Source organism: Tursiops truncatus, chromosome 4 (genome assembly GCF_011762595.2).
Source record: "Tursiops truncatus isolate mTurTru1 chromosome 4, mTurTru1.mat.Y, whole genome shotgun sequence".
Taxonomy (NCBI): domain Eukaryota; kingdom Metazoa; phylum Chordata; class Mammalia; order Artiodactyla; family Delphinidae; genus Tursiops; species Tursiops truncatus.
This window is the reverse complement of record NC_047037.1, coordinates 137,363,359-137,387,348: the sequence shown is the minus strand read 5'-3', so window position 1 is coordinate 137,387,348 and position 23,990 is coordinate 137,363,359. Positions and strand designations below refer to the sequence as shown.

General features: G+C 42.8%; 1 protein-coding gene across 2 annotated transcripts in view; it reads left to right on the top strand.

The window, feature by feature from the left end:
- Positions 1 to 23,990, top strand: part of ERG (ETS transcription factor ERG) — a 279,139-nt gene that overhangs the window by 92,911 nt on the left and 162,238 nt on the right. For both annotated transcript variants that reach the window (XM_073804510.1, XM_073804509.1), the window contains exon 3: positions 3,312 to 3,399. In XM_073804510.1, coding sequence (XP_073660611.1) covers positions 3,361 to 3,399 — 39 coding nt within the window. In that variant the 5' untranslated portion in view covers positions 3,312 to 3,360. The remainder of the gene's footprint in view (positions 1 to 3,311; positions 3,400 to 23,990) is intronic.

The following is a 23,990-nucleotide window of genomic DNA, read 5'->3' as shown; positions in this document are numbered from 1 at the left end:
TGAGAAGGACTCTGAGAATCCCAGAGTCTTCTGGTTGGAGTTTCTCGGTTACTCTTCAGTTTCCAGACTCATTTTGAGGGTGGGATAAGGGTTTGAGATCATGTCTCTTAGATGGATGGAAATGGTTTGTTTGTGGGTTGGGATGAATTTCCTTTGAAATTTCTGTTGGAGTCTCCTTTTATCTCTCTAGCTAGGAAAGTTTTAAGGGGCATCTTGGTAACCCGGTTATTAAGAACGTATCGTGTATATTAGTAATTGACTGTCACAAAAATGCTGTGTAACAATATACCTCCAATCTCAGCGGTTTAAAACAAGTAGCATCTGTTCAGCTCATGAGCCTGTGGGTTGGCCATGTTGGCCTTGGCTGGGCAGTTCTGGTTCTGTAGTTTCCCTCACAAGCCTGGGGATGGGTGGTCTTTTAGATGGATGATCTAGAATGGTCTGGGCTGGAGAGACTGGATGACTGGGCTTTGTCCACATGCCTCTCATCTCCAGCACACTAGCCTGGGTGTTCCTATGGAGCTGGAAAGTTACAAGTGCAGACACTTGATGCCTCTTGAGACTTGGGCTGTCTTGTTCTGTTGAATGAAGCAAGTCCAATGGGCAGCCCAAAAACAAGGCTTGGGGAAGCGCACCCTACTTAGTGAGAGGAACCACAGTCACATGGCAAAAGGCAGGGACTCCGGGAGGAGTGGAGAATTGGAACCATCATTTAATCTACCATAGTGTGACAGGAAAATGTAAGCAAGTTAGTCTCCCTTCTCTGTGTATCTACAACACATGAAGGGTATTTTGATTATCTATGTGTGTAATCAACTAGCCCCAAAATGAGTAGCTTCAAACAAGAACCCACTTGCTATTTCTCATAACCCTGTGGGTTGACTGGACTCAGCTGGACAGTAGTTCTCCTTTCTTGCTGTCAGCAGGGGCTGCAGTCATCTGAGAAACCACCATTCTGGAATGTCCAGGATGACTCCCTCGTGGGCCTGGCACGTGGTGCAGGTGTCAGCCGGACACCCACTTCAGGCCTCTGCCACGTGCTGCCCTGGGGCACAGGGACTGGGTTCCCAGAGGCAGGAAGGGAAAGCTTCTGGTTCTATGAAGGTCTGAGCTCAGGCCCCCAGAGCATCCCTTCTGCAGCGTTCTTTGGATCAGAGGCAGTCATTAACTCAGCTGGGCTTGGAGGGGAGGGGACAAGCTCGTGGTACGAGCAGCAGCGTGTGGGTGCAGGGGGGGAGCACTGTGTGGGTTGGGTTACCCTAGAGAGGTGCTAAAACCTACAGAGAAAGCGGTCGTTCCTGAATGTGGGGTCCTGCGTGGGGGGACTTGCTTTTGTCAGGAAACCTCCAGGATGGACCCCTCTGGGCTGAATGACCCTAGGGGCAGAGTGGTCTTTTCCTGGGGTGACTTCTGCTGCCCTGAGGAGGCCGTCTCGGAGGAGTGGAAGGAATTACCCATCCACCCCGCTCCCAGAGGAGCCAGCTCTGAGAGACCTTTGTCCAGGCTGCCTGCCATCCTCTGTCCTCTCCCGTGTGCGCCAAGAGCGTGGGTGACCTTCAAGAGCTGCCCAATTCAATTTCAAGACAGTGCTTCATTCCTTGTGCATTTTTAGCAACTCTTATCCCCCAGAAGGACTTGCTTTAGACCTAGGGGGGAAATTGCCTACTTTCCAAGATCAAGACATTTGGCTATAGGAAAAAATAATGTCTAAGGTTCCAAGTTCGTCATCTTGGACAGCCAAGCTTCCCCTGATCTTGGGAGGACGCCGTGGAGCCACGTGGGGGACAGACCCACCCCACACACAGACCCGGAGGCGAAGACCTCCCGTGAGAAGCTCATCTACGTTGGAGGTGGATGTGTTTGCGCCTTGAGAGGGTCGGAAAGCCCAGAATACACATGTACTTGGGACTCGGCGAGTGCCCTGGCAGATCCCTGGAGTAATGTGTTACTTGAAAGTCAGCTTTTGTGTCTGTAGTCTTGTAATGAAGATGTGAATTTTTGTTTTGTGGTTTACTACTGCTAAGAGTCATAGGCCAGATTTACCAAGAAGAAAACACACAAAAATAATAGTTAATAAAAAAGTCATGGCCCCTAAAAATGTAAATTAGAAGAGGTATTTTCAGTGCCAGGAAACAACTGATGGCTAAGATCTACAGAGAACCAGAGTTGGATTGGGGAATGGTTCCTGGAGCCTGGAGCCCTGGGGGAGGGTCCCGAGGATGGGAGAGGTCCCCATAGGATCTAGCTATGGCCAGACCGTGGCCAAGACTGCAGGGAGCCTCAAGTGGATGGTGGGAAGGGTTGGGGGCAAAATGTCCCTACTCTTCTCTCTTCCCGCCTCGTGATCTCCAGGTGGTGTCATGTTGATCAAACTTGACGGAGGCCAGAAGGTGAAGGAGCCCAGCTGAGGTAGTCTGTAGGGGTCAGCCCTGGGTGGGGGCATGGGGCAGGGGTGGAGAACCTGCGATGGGGAGGGGCAGACAGACAAGAACCAGAACGCACTGGTGCAGAATCTGAAGAAAGGAAAATTTTGGATGAAGTGTTTCTCCCTAGAGTGTGGGCACCTTAATATTTCATTCATTTAAGTTTAAATTAAATTTTCAAATGAATTAAAGTATCTTCAAAATACAGGGTGAAACCTGTTAATTATGTCAAACCAAAGTTTCTTATGGGCTTTGGAGTGAGGCCAGTCTGACTTGAATCCTGGCTCTGTTGCCTGAGAATCAGGTGATCATGGACAAATTAGCAACCTCCCTGGGTGTCCACATCCCCGACCAGATGATGGGAATGTGAGCTTTCAGAGTGGTGGTCAGGGTTAAATGAGAAATGCGTGTGGAGCCCTTAGCCCCAGGGCTGCCACTTAAGCGCTCGATGACCGGTATCTGTGCTTTTTATTAAGTGCTTAATTATGAGGCTTACCGAGGTGTAGATGGCATTAGTTTCAGTAGAAAGTTCAAAAGTCCAGTTCTCTCAGTATAATAGAAAATATCATTTTGGGTGTCTCATTTCTTCCTTTAAATGATCACTCGTAGATGCTACCCTTGTAAAATGATGTGCATGAACTGAATTTGACTTGGGTTTGACGGGACTTGTCCTATTAGGGTTTTGGGGACTAAAAGTAAGTGATATTCCCAACAGGAGAGAACTGGGTTTTCTCGTCACTTCATTTACTATGCATATCTAAAGGCAAACGTTTAGTGCAGAGCTGGGGTTATTTTACCATTGGTGTGTTGTGTTCAGTCCTAATGGAAAACCAAACAAAGAAACCTGGTTGTTTATTGCTATTTGTGTTGCCCCTTTGTGTCTTCTAGCTGCCTCAGGTTCTGAACAGATGGTAACCGTGCTGGCCTCCTGAAGGACATGATTCAGACTGTCCCAGACCCGGCAGCTCATATCAAGGTAGGTTCTAGCTCGGCCAGGAAGCTGCCCTGGCTTCCTCCTTGGCTGGACGTTTGCAGATGCCTGCCCACCTGTCAGCGAATGTAAGGGTCAGCCAACCACAGCCGTGGGCCAGACCCGGTCCACCACCTGTCTTTATTCAGCCCATGAGCTAAGAAAATGCTTTTAAGTTTTTAAATGGTTGAAAAAAAATCAAAAGAAGAAGAATATTTCATAGTGCATGTAAATTATAGGAAATTTAGACTTCATTGTCCAGAAGGAGAGTTTTCCTGGGCTGCAGCCACACACTCATTTCCATGCTGTCTAGGGCTGCTTTCACACCGTCATGGCAGAATTGAGTCCTTCCAGCAAAGAACGTAGGGTGGCAAAGCCGACGATATTTACTATCTGGTTCTTTGCAGAAAAAGATTGCTGACCCCTGAGTTAACATTGAAAACCACATCCAAATCCTCTAACTTCTGTTCTACGTTCAACTCCAGTGCTCAGCCGTGTCGTTTTATCTGGGCGTGCTGACACTTCAGCAGCTTGTCACCCCACACCTGCCCCGCCTGCTCACTGGCAGCTCTTCCTGGAGCTCTGGAGGTGAGAGAACAACAGGGAAGTGAGACTCCAGCCAAAGCAAGTCCCTGAGAGGAAGCCGGCCCATTCCTTTCAATACTCCGCGTACACATGGTTATAGCCACCGGGAGAAATGAAGTGATGGTTTTCATATACTTGACCCAAATAAAAGTTACAGAAAAAGTTGGGGCTTGAGCTACATGATCCAGATAGGCTGTCTACACCTGTGCTGATTGGTCCAGCTGTCTACATTGGCCCAACCCACTCACTACCTTGCCAGTTCTTGGCTTCCCCCATATAAATTCATTTTCCCAAATGGTCTCATCGGTTTTACTAATTTTTACTCTTTACCTAAAACATTTATTGAAAATGGAAAGTGGCTTATAAAGGAGAGGAAAGTTTATGGTATTGAAATATTTATCTTTTTTTTTTTGGACTAAAATATAAAACGCCCTCCAAAATGACACGTGCACACACACATTTACATACACACATGCTTTTCAAAAGCAGTATATTTGAGAAAGTGTTATGTACCATGTACAACTCACATTCATACGTGTTTAATTTCTTTGAAAGTGGAATTAGAAGTAATAAGAGTTTAAATGCATTTTCTGACCTTTGTGGGTGTTACTGCAAGTGTCAGAGATGCGGGGAGTCCCGGGGTGTGGAGCTTTCTGAATGTCATCCAGGGACGGACAGGAGCAGATCCTCTGGGTTGACACTGTCATTTGATTTCTGTGTGATAACTGATTGGGGCATGGACATTATGTCTACAAAAATGCAAGTGGGAAAACTCCTGTGGATGTGATAAGGTCTCTTCAGAAATATCTGGAATGTGTTTGGTGAGTGTGTTTGTGCTACACACTGAGTGGGGGAGGGGACTTTTTTCTTTTAGCCTCTGTTGACCATGAAGCTGCAGGATGCAAAGAAAAGCTCTCAGGGAAAGAAGTTGATATAAGAAATATCTTCTGTAGTTCAGAGTATGAGCGACAGCAACTGAAATCCACTTTGACTGGCATTTTATTCGTAACCAACCAGAAGGAAAAGATGAATTCAGCAAGAAATTATTGCAGATTTTTAAAAGTTAATTCATCAAGTGCACACAGACACATCTGAGAAACATGATCTCTGAAAAAGTGTTTAGTAGAAATGTTCTGTATTTGATCTCAGGAATGAGCTATGTTTTTAGCTCTGATTTATTACCCTCACATTGGTTAACGTAAATATAACTGACAGATAATTTTAAGAAATGGAACCCTGAGAGTTTCTTAAAAAACAAATTTCAACTAAAATTGCTTCTGTGTCTTTTGAGGATGATTTGGTAATTTAGAGTTGCATATACTAATAGCTGATGTTGGCTTTGAGGCAGAGAGAATTGCATTAAAGACATTTGTTTCCTTGGTAAATCTATCAAATTCCACCTATTGCAATTTGAATAATTATTCCTGGACTTCCTTGTTTTTTTGTTTATGAAATTGGTGTCCTTGACAACAGTCAGGAAAATAGGTTGCCTTCCACTGTTCCCTTAAAATACCCAATTTGGGGAATTTATTCAGTAAAATTTTCTATGCTGAGAAGTTTCTGGTTGTGGGCTGAGGAATGCAGCTCTTATTTCTGGGAGAGGAAGTTCTTATAAATGACACGTGACAGGTTCCACTTGCTATGTTAATGTAGATAGTGGAAGATTTTGTCTTTGGCTCACTGCTACAGAAATGGTTTTCTCATCTGAAAAGGACTTGAATTCTCCACAGAATTGACTTCACCTGGCAGGTGTGCACGGAGACAGCCATAAAGACTTTATGTGGCCTTCGTATCCCTCCATAGGCTGACCTGGAGGAAAGAAATGTTCCTTTTTATTTAGGAAATGTATTCTGCAAAATTTCCTATAGTTCTTTTCTGCCAGAGCAAATTACTTTTACCCTTTCATATATTTAAGGAGCTGGAAATAGTTTTTAAAAAGGAAGGATGGTAAATAATTGTGAAATATTAGATATTCTTGATTTAAATAATGTAACAATTGTGGCAATTGATTTACAAAGAAAATGAACAGAACTTTAAACGTATTTCAGCTTATTCTTTATTGATGAAAATATTAAGTTATTAAGCACATTTTGATTTGTCTTTCTTTGCTGGCCCTTCCAAGTACTGTCTTATAATAGAAATTATGGTGAGTGTCACACCAGTATGCTCTGAGCTGGTTAGGCCATGTGACCATGCCTCTGCTCTGCTAAGGGGTAGCACGTTTCACTGCCAAAGATAGACCCAGACTCTTACCCCTGTTACTGAGTCCAAGTTGGAACTGCTTGCCACATGACAGGCCAGTAAATCCAGAGACAGGTTGTTGAGGGGAAGGAATAGCGACTTCATTCAGAAAGCCGGCAGACCGAGAAGATGGTGGACTAGTGTCCCAAAGAACCATCTTACCTGAGTTAGAATTCAGGCTTCTTTTATACCAAAAGGGGAGGGGGTGTGGCTGGTTGTTGCAGACTTCTTGGTGCCGGAATCCTTTGTTCTTGCAGCTGTCCACGTGGGTCTGGTCACAGTTGTCCTATCAACCTCCAACAAGACAATTGTTATTCTCTGCTTTGCAACTTTTTATCTCTATATGATTGGAAAAGTGTTACACCTTTAAAAGTCAGAGCCTTGAGAGTGGGCTCTCCTGTATATTTCAGGCTATAGGCAACGTTCTTTTACAAAAGGTGCAGAGCCAGCATGACTAAGCACAGGCAACAGAGCATAAGGGTTAGAGTTGAAGGAATGGATCTGATAGGGAGTCAGGTTGGTTCTTCTCTGTTACATCCCAAGCAGGGAAAAAAGACTAGAAAATCCATTTTACTAGGACTTGACAAAGACTTTGGTCATGAATTCTCATCGGAATTCTCGATTTACATCATTGCATTTCCTCCTAAGAGCTCCATTTTCATATTTTCATTTACTAACATTAGAGACGAAGAGGATGAGCAGAGGAGAGAGTAGTCAAGTTTCTCGCTTTAAAGAAACATCTGATTGGTACAGTTTGTAATTGTTCCCTTTGCCATTCATCAACTACCCACTTGGATTACTAGACATTTTGGAACTGGCCAAAGGAGGATGGGACTGAGAGGGGAAGGGTCTGAATTTTAGTTCTACTCCATGGATCACTGGCTGTGTGACCCAGAAATGCTGGTTCCCAAAACTCTGAGAGCTGCATGTTCTTAGGTAGTTCATAGCATGGATAAGAGAGAGGGTCCTAGTGTCCTAGGACTCAATTCAAACCTGCCTTGTCGTTTACTAACTCGGTGATGCTGTACAAGTTCCTTAATCTCTCTGTGCGTTGGTTTCCTCTTGTCTGAAGTGGAGGCACCTACTTTGGCGGTTAGTGTGAGGATTCAGTGAGCTCTTACTACGGGTAACGCACCAAGACCCCGCTGAGAGCCCCTGTGGTCTGTAAAATGAGGATAACATATCCGTCTCGAGGACAGAATATTGTCGTGTCTGATATACACAGAGTGACATGGGTATGTCTTAAAAAATATTGACTTGAAGGAAAAAAATCTAAAACAGGATGTGCTCTGTGGCACAATACTATTTACACATAGGAAATCATGTACACTTCCCAAAAGACATCATGTACTTTTCATGGATACATATGTATCTAAAACATACCATGACCACATCAGAGGAGATGAGTGCATATATGGGACATGTTGGCTAGTTGCTCTGAGAGGTGGGTAGGAGATAAGGGAAATAATAGTAATAATATACAGATAATGTCAGTTCCTACCATGGATGGGACACAGAGGGTCCTCTCCTCCACACTGGTGGTAAGTTGGTACAATACCAGTTGTGCTTTGGTACCAGTTTGGTGTTAACTTCTGAAGCTAATGGTGCTCTAGGAGGTCCGCCCCTGGGTATATGCCCTGTTGCACACAGGTGCCAGGAAACAGGCATAAGCAAAAAACTAGAACAACCCAAATGCCAGGAGAACAGATAAGTAACTTGTGGTCTAGCCCTCCAATGGAATACTATACAGCAGTGAAGAAAAAACTACAAACATCTACCTGTGTCTGTGCATTGATGTGCATGATTCTCAAGGTTGAGTGAAAAAAAAGTCACAGAAGAATAAGTACAGTATCATACTGTATTTATCATACCGTATTTATTTAAGAATAAAGTATCATACTTTATACACAGTATGATTCCATGTATAAAGATCAAAAAAAGGCAAAACTACAAAACATATGTTGTTCATAGACACACATGTATGTGGCAAAAGGAAGAACAGAGGCACAATATGTACATAATTCAGGATAGAAATTGCCTTGTGGGGGAGGGGAGAACTTTGGGGAGGGACTCAGGGGGCGTCTGAGATCCTGGTATTGCCTGTTGTGGGCTGAGGATGCATACAAGAGCGTTTGCTTCTTATTCTTTAACTTGCACAAGTATCACATATCATATTTGTGTAAGAGTGATATTTACAGTGAAGAACGTAAGATACTAAAAGAAGAGAAAGGGAAGATCAAGGTGGGCAGCTCAAGGTGGCATGATATTTGGGAAGACACTTTCTAACTGTAAACCATTCTGCACTGCGGCAGATCGTCAGTGTTAGAGGTCGCTTCGTCCAGCGCTGGTCTAGCTGCTGAGGCGGGTGGGAGCCAGCTCTGGTCAAGTGACAGCTGGGCAGGGACTGCAGTGAGAGGCTGTGTCTCCACGGAGGCTGAGCACGAAGCTCTCCAGGCAGCTCTGGTTATTGGACTATAAATCAGCTATAGTTGATTTACAAGGTTGGGTTAATTTCTGTTGTACAGCAAAGTGATTCAGTTATCCATACACACACACACACACACACACACACACACACATATATATTTATATTTATTTATTTATTTTTTAAAATATTCTTTTCCATTATGGTTTATCACAGGATATTGAGTATAGTTCCCTGTGCTCTACAGTAGCACCTTGTTGTTTATCCATCCTATATATACTAGTTTGCATCTGCTGACCCCAAACTCCCAATCCATCTCTCCCCCTCCCCTTGGCAACCACAGTCTGTTCTCTGTTTGTGAGTCTGTTGGTCATTTCTGAGTTGAGTGAGTCCACCCGCCTGTAGCTCTGTGGGTGGCTCCGCTACACTCTTTCGCAACAAGGAATCTCTCTCTGATTCACTCGTTCATTCATTCAGCAAACATCAAAGCCTTCCCTGTACTCGAAACAGGTTGGGAGTGTGGGTGTGGGAATAAGAGATCATAAAGGCACAGCACCTGCCATCTGGGGCACAGGACACACGTTCCCAGACACATGTTCTGGGACATACCTCACCCATCCCACCTCGTCCCGCTCCTAGCCCTGTGCTCGGCCAGCACTGCTTCTGCCTGGAGACAGCCTGCTGTCTCCAGGGTCTTCCTGGGGGGGGGTCCCACGTTGCCGGGTATTTCAGGTAGAGCACACACGCGATTTGGAGTGCACTTCACGGATCTGATGGCTCCCAGGTGCAGCTCACATGCTTCCGTGTCTAGAAATGCCTGGAGCTTGTCACTGCCCTGTTGACCCTCTGTCGTCCTGAGGAGGACGCCGGGCTCAGTTCTGGTGTCCATGGCTAGCTCATCTCCAGCCCCTGTTCCCCAGGGTTTCGTGTGAGGATCAGTCACAGTTGACCACGGGGTAAACAGTTTCTCTGTTCTGGTTTCTAGTTGATTCCTTCCACTTGTGGAAATGACTGAAAAATGGCTTACTCAGGATTTTTGTTTCTAATGACTTTTTTGCCTTCCTGTTCCTTTCCCCTTTAACTTTTATATTTTTTTGCCCTTTTTTAGGGTTGGGGCCAGATGGCCTAGGTTTGAAGCTTGGTGCCACTTGTTATCAGTTGCCTCAGTTTCCTCAGCTGTAAAATGGGGGTATATAGTGTACCTACCTCCTAGAATCATGAGGATTAAATTAGTTAATGTTAATGCTTTTAAAGCACTCAGAGCTGTGCCCAGCTCCCATTAACACTTATTATAACATTACCTATTATTATTAATATATTAATGTCATTAATATCATATTCTTTATATAATGTATTAATATATGATGCAATATATTATATATTGTATTTTACGTTATAGTAATTATAGAATATATTCTTATATTGTTTATATATTACTGATAATATTAACATTTTATATATTTATATATAATTAATATATTATTAACATGTTATATATTAATATATTATTAATATTATTGTTAATGATATAGCAATATATTATTATAGTACTAAAAACTAAAGCAGTTGTATAATATAAATTTATGTCATTAATATATAATATTATATATTAGCATGCTCTTACATAATAGCAGTAGAAGGAGAGAAGGAAGAAGAGGGAATATTCTGGAAACAACTGGAAAGATAATAGGGTCAGTACTTGCCAAGAAGCCAACTGCTGAACTGACTTCTTTCCCACATGATTCTGTGGCTGCCTCTCTGGAAGTAATGCTAAATATTTCTGACTATAAAAGATGCTAAACTTAAACCCCGTTTGCATTTCATAGAAGGAAGGGTCTGAAAAAGATTTAAGAAGTAGCCAGGATTAAGCACAGGGTCACTGGGAGGCCTGAGAACCCTGAAGATGAGCAGAATCCTTTTAAAATAACACGAGGCAGATACAAAAAGTGCCCTGATCTGCATCCCGAGTGAGCAATTAGGTGGCTTCTGTGGCTGGTGGTGACTTATCCCATCGCCCTGGAGAAGAGTGGATCTCACTACCTAGCTCCTATGTGACTGACAGAGGACCCATTGCATTGTAAGCATTTTGCGCATCTTTGCAAATCTGATTTATAGTGGCTTTGCTTCCCGGGAAGGTGGACAGCTTATCCTTTCGATGATATACTCAACAGAGGCCAGAGTTTTCCTCCCCAAATCTGTGTACTGTGAAGATGATGTAAGCCTTTGATACGCTGCCTGTTTTTTCCTCAGTAAATCAGCTTTGATCAGATGCCGGTGGGGTTAGCACATCCCAGTAAGCCTGGCGACTGGCTGCTTATAGCTGCCAGTTCATTTTTCTGCGAGACGGTGGCACTTAATGAAACACAGAAGAGCAAATCTGCGAAAATGCCCACGATGAATGCGTATTACTTTTTATAACCAGAAGGTAATATTTAAAAAAAGTTTCAGGACATTCCACATGGCACAACTGTGGAGACTTCTAACATCCAAGCGTCTCCCCTGCACGTATCCTAGGTGAGGTTTGATGGAGCAGGGCTGTACTTTCTGTCTCTCCCTGCTGGCTGCCTGCGCCCCTCAGGGCTGAGCCTGGTCACCTGCTGGAGGCTGTGCTCAGGGTGGGTGCAGGGGGCCGTAATGGCATGCTCCTTCCCAAACTAGCAATGCCTCATTAAGATTCAGTGACGCTGACATTCAGGGAGGGCACCCGCCTTACCGAGAGGTGTAAACGGCGGTCAGAAGAGGTTCAGATCACTTCCCTGGAGAATGGTTAGAAGTTGCCCGTGCTTGGCTTAGAGCCCCTCTGGGGCAGTTTTCCTCCAGAAGTGGTTCTCCAAAGGTATCCTGGAATTCTAATCGAAATGCAGATTCCTGGGCTGTCTGCCAGAGCCGCTTCTCCAGTAAATTTGGGTTGGGCTCAGTGATCTTCATTTTAACAAGCACCTAAGGTGCTTGCTTAGATAATGAATAATTACTAATTATTAACCTAGCCTTACGGTAAATATTTATCAAAGCAACTGATTTTCTTTTCTGTCTACACTGGCGGCTGCATTGTTCTGCACCACTGCTCTGAATATCTGAGTCACACGTGTAAGGGTTTAGAGAACCTTATTTGGACTCAGGTTTCAGAATGCCACAGCAGGTTTCCTGGGCTCCGTGATTGGGTGTAATGAGAGTCCAGGAGAGAAGTGTCCTTCCTCCTTCTTCCGCCTAATGGGAAATGAACTAATCAAGAATTTGAATCAAGAATGTTTCAGATCAGCCCCTAGCAATTGAGTGTTTTGGAGTCGTCAGCCTCTGTGGCTGACGTCGATGTTGCCTGTGTGGCTCTGTTGGTGCATTTGGGGTTTGAGCATCGTTATCCTTGTTGCAAGACTGATGTTGGGACTGCTGATGTGGAGGAGGGGGCGTGAGCTGGAGGTGAGCTTAGTGGGGACGGTGAGTCCAGGATGCAACATGTGTGTTTTCCAATGGGCGCACCGAACACTCTGCCTGAGTGGGGACAGGACTTAACTTACAGGTTCTCCATGGTTTAATTCCACCTTCTGCTTTTCTTCTTGTACTTTCTTTACCTTCTGACCTCAAAGTCTCATGGCTTCAGTTGTCACCTTCTGGGGACAGGGGACTCTGTTATCTCTGGCTCTGGTTTCCCTCCCGAGCTCCAGCCTCACATTTCTAGGTGCAGGCTGGACACGTCACCTGGATATGGGTACTAGTACCTTCAACTCAGCAACCAATCAGAGGAGCCATACTTACGTTGTGTGATGCCTTGAGTCTCTGGAGCATCTTCATATACTTCTGGTGCATTGAATGCAGAGCTTAGCTTGTTTGTCCAGGTCACAGAGTCCAGCCTCCTCCAAGGCCAGGTTCATTCATTGTGATATCATGTCATTTCTGGTGAACCACTTCCCTTTGGGACAAGGCAGCTCCAGAGTAATGGGTGAGCAGACAGGCTGTAGAGCTAGACTTCCTGCTTTATAATCCCCAGCATGACATTTGTTATTTGACCTTGGGCAAGTCACTGAGCACCTCTGAGCCTCAATTCTCTCATCAGTAAAATGAGAGTGGTGTCTACCTCCTAGGGTTGTAGGAAGATCAGATGAGGTGATTCATGTGAACGTCTTGGAACAGTGTCTAGTGAATCGTGGTTAGCTATCATCATCATCATCATTGTCATCATTTAAATTTTTTGTTAATTCCCCTTTTCCTTTTTTCTTCACGGCCACTTCTCCCAGTTACCAGGCTTAAAATTTAGGGCATATCTTTAACACTTTTCTCTCTTTCACTTTTCACTTTGTGTCTAATTCGTGGTACCTTTTCATAGCAGGTCTGCTTTATCTCTTGTCTCTGACTATTCTTCTGTTGCTTTTTTCCACCCAACCTTCCTTATGTGCTTGTTATCTCATGCTGCCAGGTTAATCTTCCTACAAGACGGCTTCCTTCGGCACCTCTCTGATCAGAAACCTTGATTAATTCCAGGAGTAGGAACATTTTTAAGGCTTTTGATAACAATATCTCCCCACCCAATTGTGCCCTTCTTCCTTCTCCAAGGAGTATGTGAAAATGCCATTTTATCACAATCTATTGTGATTTTTAATCTTTGCTGATTTGATGAGTGGAGTTTTATCAGAGTTATTTCATTTGGAAACTTTTGCGAGTGGTCATCTCCTCATTTGCTTATCAGCAAGTTATAATATCTCTTTTGTAATTTTTTTGGACCCATTTCAATGAAACCCTTCAACATTGCTGAGGGTATAGCGTGAACCAAACAGATAAGATCCCCGCTTGCATGAAGCTTACATTCTAGGGGGTAAGATAGATGAAGCTCAAATATATATAGTATATTACCAGCATTACAGCATTACAACCAGCATTACAACATGTGTGTGTGTGTGTGTGTGTGTGTGTGTGTGTGTGTATTTTAAAATGCTGGTTATGGTTCTTTAGAATAAACGTAAAGTAAGCAAGAGGTCATCAAGAGAGTGTTGGAGGGGAGAGGCGCCATTTCGCCCAGGAGATTAAGGAAGGTTTTGGGGAAGAGCTGAAATTCAGAGAGAGACCTGAGGGAAGTGGTCATCAGATCGGGGAATTGTGTCCCAGAGAGCGGGGATAGCACATGCAAAGGCCATTAGGCTGGAGCCTGCTTGGCATGTCCAAGGAACAGCAGGGAGATTGGGGCTGGTGTAGAGTAAGGGTGAGGCCATGTGTTAAGTTCTGATATGCAAGGACAGGGACTTTTACATTGTATTCTGCATGTCGGGGGACTGGGGACCATTGGGGGGTTTTAAGTAGAATGGGCGACGTGATTTGATTGCAGGTTTTTGATTTTGTAAACAGCTTCATTGAAGTATAATATAATGTACATTGGTTGAGTCATTTGCATTATGAGTCATTGGCCTGTATTTCAGGCTGGGTGCCTAACGAGCTCATCTGGAGACCAAGGTACAGAAGAGCCTTAGGGTTGAGCTTTGAGTCCCTGCAACACACAGAGGTTGGGAAGAGGGATTTGCATGGAGTGGACAAAAGCCACATTGGACTGAGTTCAAACCCAAAAGGGAGAATGAATAAGTGCAGACAGCTCATGCAGGCGACTCTTTTCAGGGATTTAGGAGGTTTCGTTCTTTCCTCAACAGCTTGTATACATTATACTTTAATGATATCTACCTCGAGCTATGTCATATTTGTCATACAGGTTGGTTTCGATGTTTATTCTGCCTTTTAATTTTTACCTCCATGAGAGAAATATTTTTATTTGCTTACACCTCTAGATGTTCTTCTTTGCTATCTTTCCCTTTGCTTTACAACCCAAAAAGTGCCTATCTATTTTTCTTGCTTTTACTCTTGTGTATTTCCCAGTTTTCTATACGACTTCTTTAATAGAAATAAAAGAAAATGTATATTATTTTATAAACCACCAAGAAAGTTGTTCAGGGTTCACAGAAGACACGCAGAATTGCTGCCAGCATCAAAGCCAGGGTCTTGAGTTCTGTGTTCTGTGCACAAGGAACCCAGCCTAACTTTGCAGCAACTTTTTTCTGCTAGTTTCCCCTGGAGGGTAGGATAATCAAAATATAATATTTAACAACTGGCATGGGCACACCAGTCGGAATGGGGCAGACCAACCAGAAGAGATCACGGTTGGAAACACCTGGTGCCCCTACCGAAGTGTTTCTATCCTTCCTCTGAGTGCCCACGTGCCAGGGCACTGAACCTCTTCCTCCAGGCTCTTCTGGCCTCTTGCTTTTGTTTTCATCCTCCAAATCTTGACATTTGCTCCTTGACATTTGGAGAGAGGAGCGGGTATTCACCATATATTGATTATTTTTGTGCCTGTTTTCTTTGCGTGTAGACTGTACATTACTTAAAGTGATCCTATAATCACGTGTCTTTCATGGTACCCTGTGCCTGCTAGATCCTTAACATAGAGGTGTTGATGGAACTGAATAAGCGGTGGTCACAGGGGAGCGAGAGTGATCCAGGGACTTTGTTCTGTTCTGGGACCGATGGCCCAGCTCAGTGCTCACCTACTCTTCACCCTTCTCTCTCCTCCTTTGCAGGTATGGTTGTAACCACACAGCCCATTTGCAGAAGAGACAATGTGTTCTCAAGGGCAGTGTGTCTTAACTTTTATTTGTATAGTTTTATATCTGTAACTTTATGAGGTTTTTTTAGAACGGTTTTAGGTTCAGAGCAAAATTGAGCAAAGTACCCTCTCTTCCCACACACCCACAGCCCCTCCCACTGTCAACATGCCCCACTAATGTGCATTTGTTAACAGCTGATGCACCTGCGCTGACACGTCATCATCACCCAGACTCCAAAGTTTATGTTAGGGTTCACTCTTGGTGCTGTATATTCTGTGGCCTTGGACCCACGTATAATGACATGTTTCTATCACTGTAGTTTCATACAGAGTGTTTTCACTGCCGTAAAAACCTCTGTGCTCTGCCTGTTCATCCCTTCCCTCCCTTCCAAACCCCACCCCATCCCTGGCAACCACTGATCTTTTTACAGTTTCCATAGTCTTGTGGTTTCCAGAATGTCATAAAGTTGCCATCATACAGTATATAGCCTTTGCAGACTGGCTTTTTTCACTTAGTGCTATGTGTTTACGTTTCTTCTAAGTCCTGTCATAGCCTGATAGCTCATCTTACCTTTTCTGAATCTTAGAACTCTTTAAAAATTTGGTAAATGCTATATATTTTCCCCTCGGGGTGAACACACACACACACACACACACACACACACACACACACACACACACTCTTATATGCTCACAGATCTATTTCAGCACCCGTGCCCCCCAGCCCCCTGAATCAGGCCCAGGGATCCCAGGTTGGGAGCCCTGGGCTGGCAATGGAAACCCCATTGGACGCAGTTGATAAAACTGAAAATAAATTTTCATTTGCACCTAAGTGGCCTGCCAGAAAATGTGTTGCCTCTTGAAGTTAGTGGAATGACAGAGCTTCTTTGAACAAAGCTTGTTTCGAGGCACATTCTTGGTCTAAATTCAGTTCAGATGACAGATCCTCATTCTGCAGTTTTGTGTTCTAGAGCAAAGCCTTTCAAACTTTCATGTGCACAGGAGTCACCTGGAGACCAGGATGGATGGGCCTTGAGATGCTGCACTTCAAACAAGGCCTCTGCTGGTGCCGCTAGCCCAAGGACCAGCATTTTTACAGCAAGGCCCTGAAGCCCTGGTTTTCAAACTACAGGTCAAGACCCATGTGTGGAAGTGAGTCAAAGCCAGTATTAACAAAAGGAAATGGAATGGGATGGAATAGGATGGAAACTATCAGGGTGTGTTGCATATAGAAAGGAAAAGTATTCTTTGGGAAAACCTTGTTAGTTATGTATGCGTAGGTACGTATACTGGCTTGTGTTATGTAACATGATTTTTTGCTCTGGGTACATTTGGAAAACAGTCCTCAAGATTTCTGTGGTATAAGAAATGAGGGGGAAGCACCTCCCTAGTCGTTTCATCCGAAAAAATAGTGGGTTTGCAAGCATAAAATTGCACATGTGTCTCCATAGATTTTGCTGCTCTGATTCTGGTATCCAGATGTTGGGATTTATCCCAAAGCAGGAACTGTAAATAGCAGAGAAAGTTTTTTTTTTTTTTAATTTTAAAGATCAAATTCCAGGGTTAAATGAAAATCCTGGTTGTGTTTGGCTTAATTGAGAGTACATGTTACTTTTGAGAATGTACTTTAAAAAAGTAACCAAATTGAACCGAAGCATGGATATTAATTTTTTAGTGATTCTTTGTGGATTTTCTGAGAAGTGCTGTTCATTTGCATTCTACATGAACTGCTAATCTGCTGCTATTATCAGTATCCAAAAATAAACAATAACACCAATTTATATGGACCTCCAAATTAGCCCCATAAAATTTTATGGTAGTGGTATTATTGCTCCAACTCAGTTTGAAGCTGACAGAAGTATATAACTCTAACCACGTGATTCTCATATCCTTTGTTTTAAAACCCAAGTTTAAAATGTCTTTATGTTTAAGTGTATCATCACAAATTAAAAGGGTATGACTAAAGTAACAGTCAAAAATAAGTCAAAATTTTGATGACTTATGTTGTTTGAAAAGCCCACAATTCAAATTCTTACTTTCCATTATTATTTGAAAAAAAAGTTATGCAGATTTCCCTATTTCCGTACACATTACAGAAGGGGTCAGGAGCCTGCAGGTGAAAGGAGAGGTGATGAGTGAGTTTCCTGTTTGGCCATCAGGGGAGGTTGTCCGGGAAGAATTATACATAAAATAGGCAATATTAGCAATGAACAGAGGCATCAAGAACAAAAACAGAACCAAAGAAAAGATATTTTTGTCTTTTGAATAATTTGAACAATATGCTGCTGTTCTTATTCCTTAGTCTTTAAGAATGGAAAATTCACACATATTCAATAAAAGGACTTAAAAAAACCCTTACTTTATTCCTCAAAAGTGACATTAAAAAAAATTAAAATGAGGATTTACTGTATAGCACAGGGAACTATATTCAATATCTTGCAATAACCTATGGTGGAAAAGAATCTGAAAATATATATATGAATCACTGCTGTACACTTGAAACTAACACAATACTGTAAATCAACTATACTTCAATTTTAAAAAAATGTAGGGCAGTGCTCTGATACTACTAGTTTATCAAGTTTACAGTCATTTTTCCAAAGTGACTTTGATCTTAGGGCTGTTGAAATAAAATGGATTGATAATCAATAAAAACAAGACAAAACAGGGGCTTCCCTGGTGGCGCAGTGGTTGAGAGTCCGCCTGCCGATGCAGGGGACACGGGTTGGTGCCCCGGTCCGGAAGATGCCACATGCCGCGGAGCGGCTGGGCCCGTGAGCCATGGCCGCCGAGCCTGCGCATCCGGAGCCTGTGCTCCGCCATGGGAGAGGCCACAACAGTGAGAGGCCCGCGTACCGCAAAAAAAACAAAAACAAAAACAAAAAAAAACAAGACAAAACAAAACAAAAAACCTTCTGTGACATCAGACATACCTGGTGAAGAAATGTGGCTAAGAATAAGAAAAAAATGACGCAAGTATTGTTTTGTTTTTCTTTTTTCCCCAGCTTTATTGAGATACAATTGGTATGTAACATTGTGTCAGTTTAAGGTGTACAAAGAGAGGATTTGCTACAGGTACATGTTGTGAAGTGATTGCTATAATAGGGTTAGTTAATGTCTCCATCACCTCACAGAATTCTCTCTTTTCTCCTTGGTGGTGAGAACATTTAAGATCTACTCTCTTAGCAACTTTCAAGTGTACAGTACAGTGTTGTTAGTCATGCTGTCCATTAGATCCCAGAATTTACTCATCTTATAACTGGAAGTTTGTACCCCTTGACCAGCATCTTCCCATTTCCCTCACCCCGACCCCCTGACAGCCAGCATTCTACTCTTGGTTTCTGTGAGTTTGGGCTTTTTCAGATTCCACGTTTAAATGAAATCACACAGTATTTGTCTTTCTCTATCTGATTTATTTCACTTAACCTAATGCCCTCCCAGGTTTTTTCTTTTAAATGCATTTTACAGTATTAAAATATGTGTCTTAGAAAACCTTTTGATTGATATGATGTAAATCACTTGAAGGATTTAGTAAGTATCTGCTATTATTTTTGCATCAAATAACAGTATTTAGATTTACCTGAACATGTAAAAGCATGTTACATGCAATCCTAATTATTTTGTGTCATTATGACAATAACAACATTTCAATCATCGGTTTACTCACTGACGATTGAAATTTGTGATGCTTGTTTATTCCCTTTGAAATGACCAAATAACATGGTTAATGGGAATTGCATGAAATAGTTTTTTGGTATGAAATGATATAATTTTTTTAAGTTGGTTTACAATGTTGTGTTAATTTCTGCTGTGCAGCAAAGTGACTCAGTTATACACATGTATATATTCTTTTTTTATATTCTTTTCCACTACGGTTTATCCCAGGATATTGGATATAGTTCCCTATGCTATACAGTAGAACCTTGTTGTTTATCCATTCTATATTTAGTAGTTTACAGCATGAAATTTTAATTTCCGGAAAGTTGATCTCTGGACTGGGGCGTGGAAAGTCACTTTCCACTGGTATTGGTTTTAGGAGCATTGTGTTAGTTGGGTTCCCTGGGAAGCAGATGTTGGGACAGAATTAGGAACGCATGAAGTTTATTTGAGGGGGAGGGTGCTCCTGTGAACGGTAAAAGGAGGATGAAGCAGGATTCGGCAGAAACAGCCTCAGCCCAGATGCAGATTGGACAGTTTGACCGGCCCAGTGGGAAGCTCTGGAGCAGACATTGCCTTTGGTGCAGTCCAGTGATGGGCAGAAATGGCCAGGCTCTTGCACCCCACTGGGTTCGGTTATTGGCTCTGGTGTCTGAGATGAGGCAGAGTGGGTGAGAGCAGCTGGAGGCTGTTCAGGTTCTTTCCTGAAGGGAGATCTGAGGCGCACACCTCTGGGGCTGCCACAAGCATCTGCAGAAGCAAGAGCAGGAAGTAGTCACCTGCTTTGCAAAGCCCGGCGGAGTCATCATTTGCTTGACATTGTTACTCCATCCTTTTTCCTTTTTTGTGGGGTGCAAACTTACCGTTTGCGGAATTATCTTCTGCTGAATAGCAGGTGCCCTTCGTTCACAAAATCTACGTGATTTTCACAGCACGGATAGCCTCTTGTCCGTAGTACTTGGATCGGGGCACTTCACTGCTGGGCAGTTCCACCATTTATCCAGTACCACCATGATGGAAAATCAGAATGCTTAGAGAAATAGATGATTTAAAAAAAAGTCCTTTTTGACTATTAATGCTATTGTTTGGATGTTTCTTGGGTTTAGACCTCTGGATAAACAGTTTTTTACTCTGTTGTATTATTTGCCTCTTCAGTTACAATTCAGAGTTGACATTAAATTTCTCTTTGGGCTTTTGGTTAAGTCATTTATTTGGTTCCTCAGATCCCAAGTCTAAACACCCGAATCATGTTGGTCATTCTGTAACCTTTTGCCCCCCAACAGTTAAGCCTAGTAATTGGGGCTTTATTCTAATGCTACCTTGGGCCTGGGTTGCCCCCCTGTGATCTTCAGTGCTTGAAATGAAATGAGATTCAAGGAGAGGGAGTTGATTTCCTACCAAGTATGGTGCTAGAAAGCAGAAAGGTCCCCTCACATGTGGAGAAAAAGGAACCCTCCTACCGTTGGTGGGAACGTAAATTGGTGCAGCCACTATGGAGAACAGTATGGAGGTTCCTTAAAAAACTAAACATAGAACTACCATATGATCCTGCAATCCCAATCCTGGGCATATCCAGAGAAATCTATAATTTGAAAAGATACATGCACCCCACTGTTCATAGCAGCACTATTTATAATAGCCAAGACATGGAAGCAACCTAAGTGTCCATCAGTAGACTAATGGATAAAAAAGATGTGGTATACACACACACACACACACACACACACACACACACACACACACACAATGGAATATTACTCAGCCATAAAAAGATTGAAATAATGCCATCTGCAACAACATGGATGGACCTAGAGATTATCATACTAAGTGAAATGAGCCATACAGAAAAAGACAAATACCATACGATATCACTTACACGTGGAATCTAAAAAAAAAAAAAAGATACAAATGAACTTATTTACAAAACAGAAATAGACTCGCAGACATAGAAAACAAACTTATGGTTCCCAAGGGGAAAGGCGGGGGGGAGGGATAAATTAGGAGTTTGGAAGAACACATACACACACCTGTATATAAAATAGATAATCACAAGGACCTACTGTAGAGCACAGGGAACTACACTTAATATCTTATAATAACCTATAAGGGAAAAGAATCTGAGAAAGAATATATATATCTCTGCGTCACTTTGCCGTACACCTAAAACTAACATGATATTGTAAATAAACTATAAAATAAAAAAAAAAAAAAGAAAGGTCTCCCCTCACATGTGGGCACCAGGAGGCAGCTCTACCCATGTTTTTGCCAGGCTCCTGCCCCAGCCTTTTGCTGCTACCAGATTTGGGAATTTCTGGACCAGAAAAAAAATTGGGGGAGGCTACTCACATGGGTTTCCTTGTTCTACTCCTGATGTTTCCACACGAGGCTCCTTCTGGGCTTCCTCATGCAAGGTCTGTGGCTTCAATGCTGGCCAAAGCTTTCTCTCTACTGTGGGGCATCTATCGATAGCCTTCGTCCCTGTGGCACTTTGTTTGTCCTGTGTCCCCGTAGGAGACTGAATCTTGATCTCTCTTCTCTTTCTTGGCTGTCTAATATTTTCTTTACATTCTGATTATCCAGTCAATAATTTTGGTATTATTTTGTATGTTTCCCTCCATCTTGATGAAGGACCTTGTACATTTCTCACCTTCCCCTATGTTGATGGTTAAGCTGTTTACAAATACTGCCATCATGCTTCATTTCTTTTAGATGTGCCTTAATGTTTTTAGTTTATTCATTGGAGTCATTTACTTTCCCTTTCATTTTGCAGTGTAATTTTTGTCACCTCTGTGTGTGGTAAATAGATCCGGGAGGTTTCTTCATGTCTTACTTTTGGCGTACTTAAAGCCACTTTCTTTATTGATATATTTTGAAAAATAAAGCTCCTGAGGAAGGGCTATTCCAGGCTGCAGGAATGTTGGAGCGACATTAAACACCACTTTATCTTCTATTTCCATGCCTTCACTATTTACCATTTGAGGATTTGGAGAGTGATACCATTTTTATGAATGAGCTGGACTCAGTAAAGTGTGCATAAAACCTTACTTTTCTCGGACTTCCCTGGTGGCGCAGTGGTTAAAAATCCGCCTGCCAATGCAGGGGACACGGGTTCGAGCCCTGGTCCGGGAAGATCCCACATACTGCAGAGCAGCTAAGCCTGTGCACCACAACTACTGAGCCTGTGCTCTAGAGCCCGCGAGCCACAGCTACTGAAGCCCACGTGCCTAGAGCCTGTGCTTCGCAACAAGAGAAGCCACCACAATGAGAAGCCCGCGCACCGCAACGAAGAATAATCCCCGCTCGCTGCAACTAGAGAAAGCCCGCACAGCAATGAAGACCCAGCGCAGCCAAAATAAATAAATAAAACCCTACTTTTCTCACCACTGCTCCTTCCCACCTGCTTAGGGTAAAAATCCTCTTCTCTCAGATGATACGTCAGATGCATCCAGAGTTTTTATAATCACTTACAATTGTTAATACACAATTTTATTTTCAGGTATTGAGAAATACAGTTAATTTCTTTTTTTTTTTTGGCCACGTTGCATGGCATGTGGGATCTTAATTCCCTGACCAGGGCCCGTGCTCCCTGCAGTGGAAGTACAGAGTCTGAATCATTGGACCTCCAGGGAAGTCCTGGGAAATCCAGTTAATTCTTAAACATACTTCAATCTCCTATTCAGTTTGAGGTTTGTTGCCCTCTTTGGTTCTGACCTGTTTCAGGGTGAGAAACTTCAGAGTGGAAGCAGGGTGTGGTCAGTCCCCTCTTGTCCCATCTTACTTGCCCACTTCTCCTGTCATCTCCTTCCTCCTCCTGTGCCCGTGAAATCAGTGATGGGCTGAGTTCACCAGACCAGGTTTAGGGCAACTCTAAACATGTTGTAACTCAGTAGTCTTGTCCCTCACTTTATAATGAGGGCCTCTGCTGCAAGTCTGAGACCAAAACTCTTAAGTTCCACGAGGAACTTAATGTCCTGCTCCAGTTAAAAGAAAAAAGAAAACATGGTAAAGTTAAATATAAAATGCCAGTTGCCAATAGCATATGTCAAACAATTCCAAGCCATAGAGAATTTTAAAAAAATTTATTCACTTCTTGACACACAAGGAAAACCTTGTACATCTCGCCAGTCTCAGTTAATTCTGCATCTTTAGGAGCAAAGAAGAAAGGTCAATATGCAGATGGTGGGTAGGCGTGCATCTTTATGGAACAGTCTCCCCAAAAGACATACTTTAGAACATTCTGAGAGTCTTCTGAGGAAACAAGGGAAATTGTCCACAATACGTATTGTTTTTCTCATGTGGCTAGGATTTAATCTTCATCTTGAAGAGCTTTTCCATGTAAATTGTCACTCTGCTGTTTTTGCTGGTTAAAGCCCCGAGACTACTAAGTTGTTAAACATTTAACCATTATTATTTTTTAAAATAGTAGCTTTTTCTCAAGCTAGTATATCTTGGGTCATTGATCCTCACAGACCCCTAAAACCCCCAGTGTGGCCCTAGAAATATGGGAGATGTCTCCTAATAGCAGGTGACACAAAGTCTTACCAATCCACTTGCAACTTGGAGGTACACCATCAAAGTGAAAACCAGCAGGGATTATATAACTTTACAGATCTTTATGTACCGGATCTTTTAATTTTATTCTAAAACAGCATATTGCACTATTGAAATTCAATATGGAAATGTTTCCTTTGGTTTTAAATAAAGTGTTCAGAAATGCATAAGTTAGCAACTAAAAATAAAGTCCCAAATTTCTCATTTTTCCATAGTTATCAGAGAGATTTAACACTTTTCTTGGCACTCCAGGGAATGTCATCCATGACATCACTGGTACCAGGTCACAGAAACAGAACTTCCTCTTCATGAGCACCTATAGCTTTGAGTGGCTGAATACATGTTCTTTGTGAGTGTTCAAGTGCAGAGTCACAAAGCATGGGATGCGGTTGAGTGGGATGCGGTTGAGTGGCATGTGCAGGAAGAGCCTGTCACTCTGCTGGGGGTGCTGGGCAGGAGTGAGGGGCTACCTCAGAGTTAATTGGGGAATACTGACAGCTCTAACGAATCCCCAGATTTCATTGGTCCAACAAAAAAGTTTATTTCTCACTCAGTCCA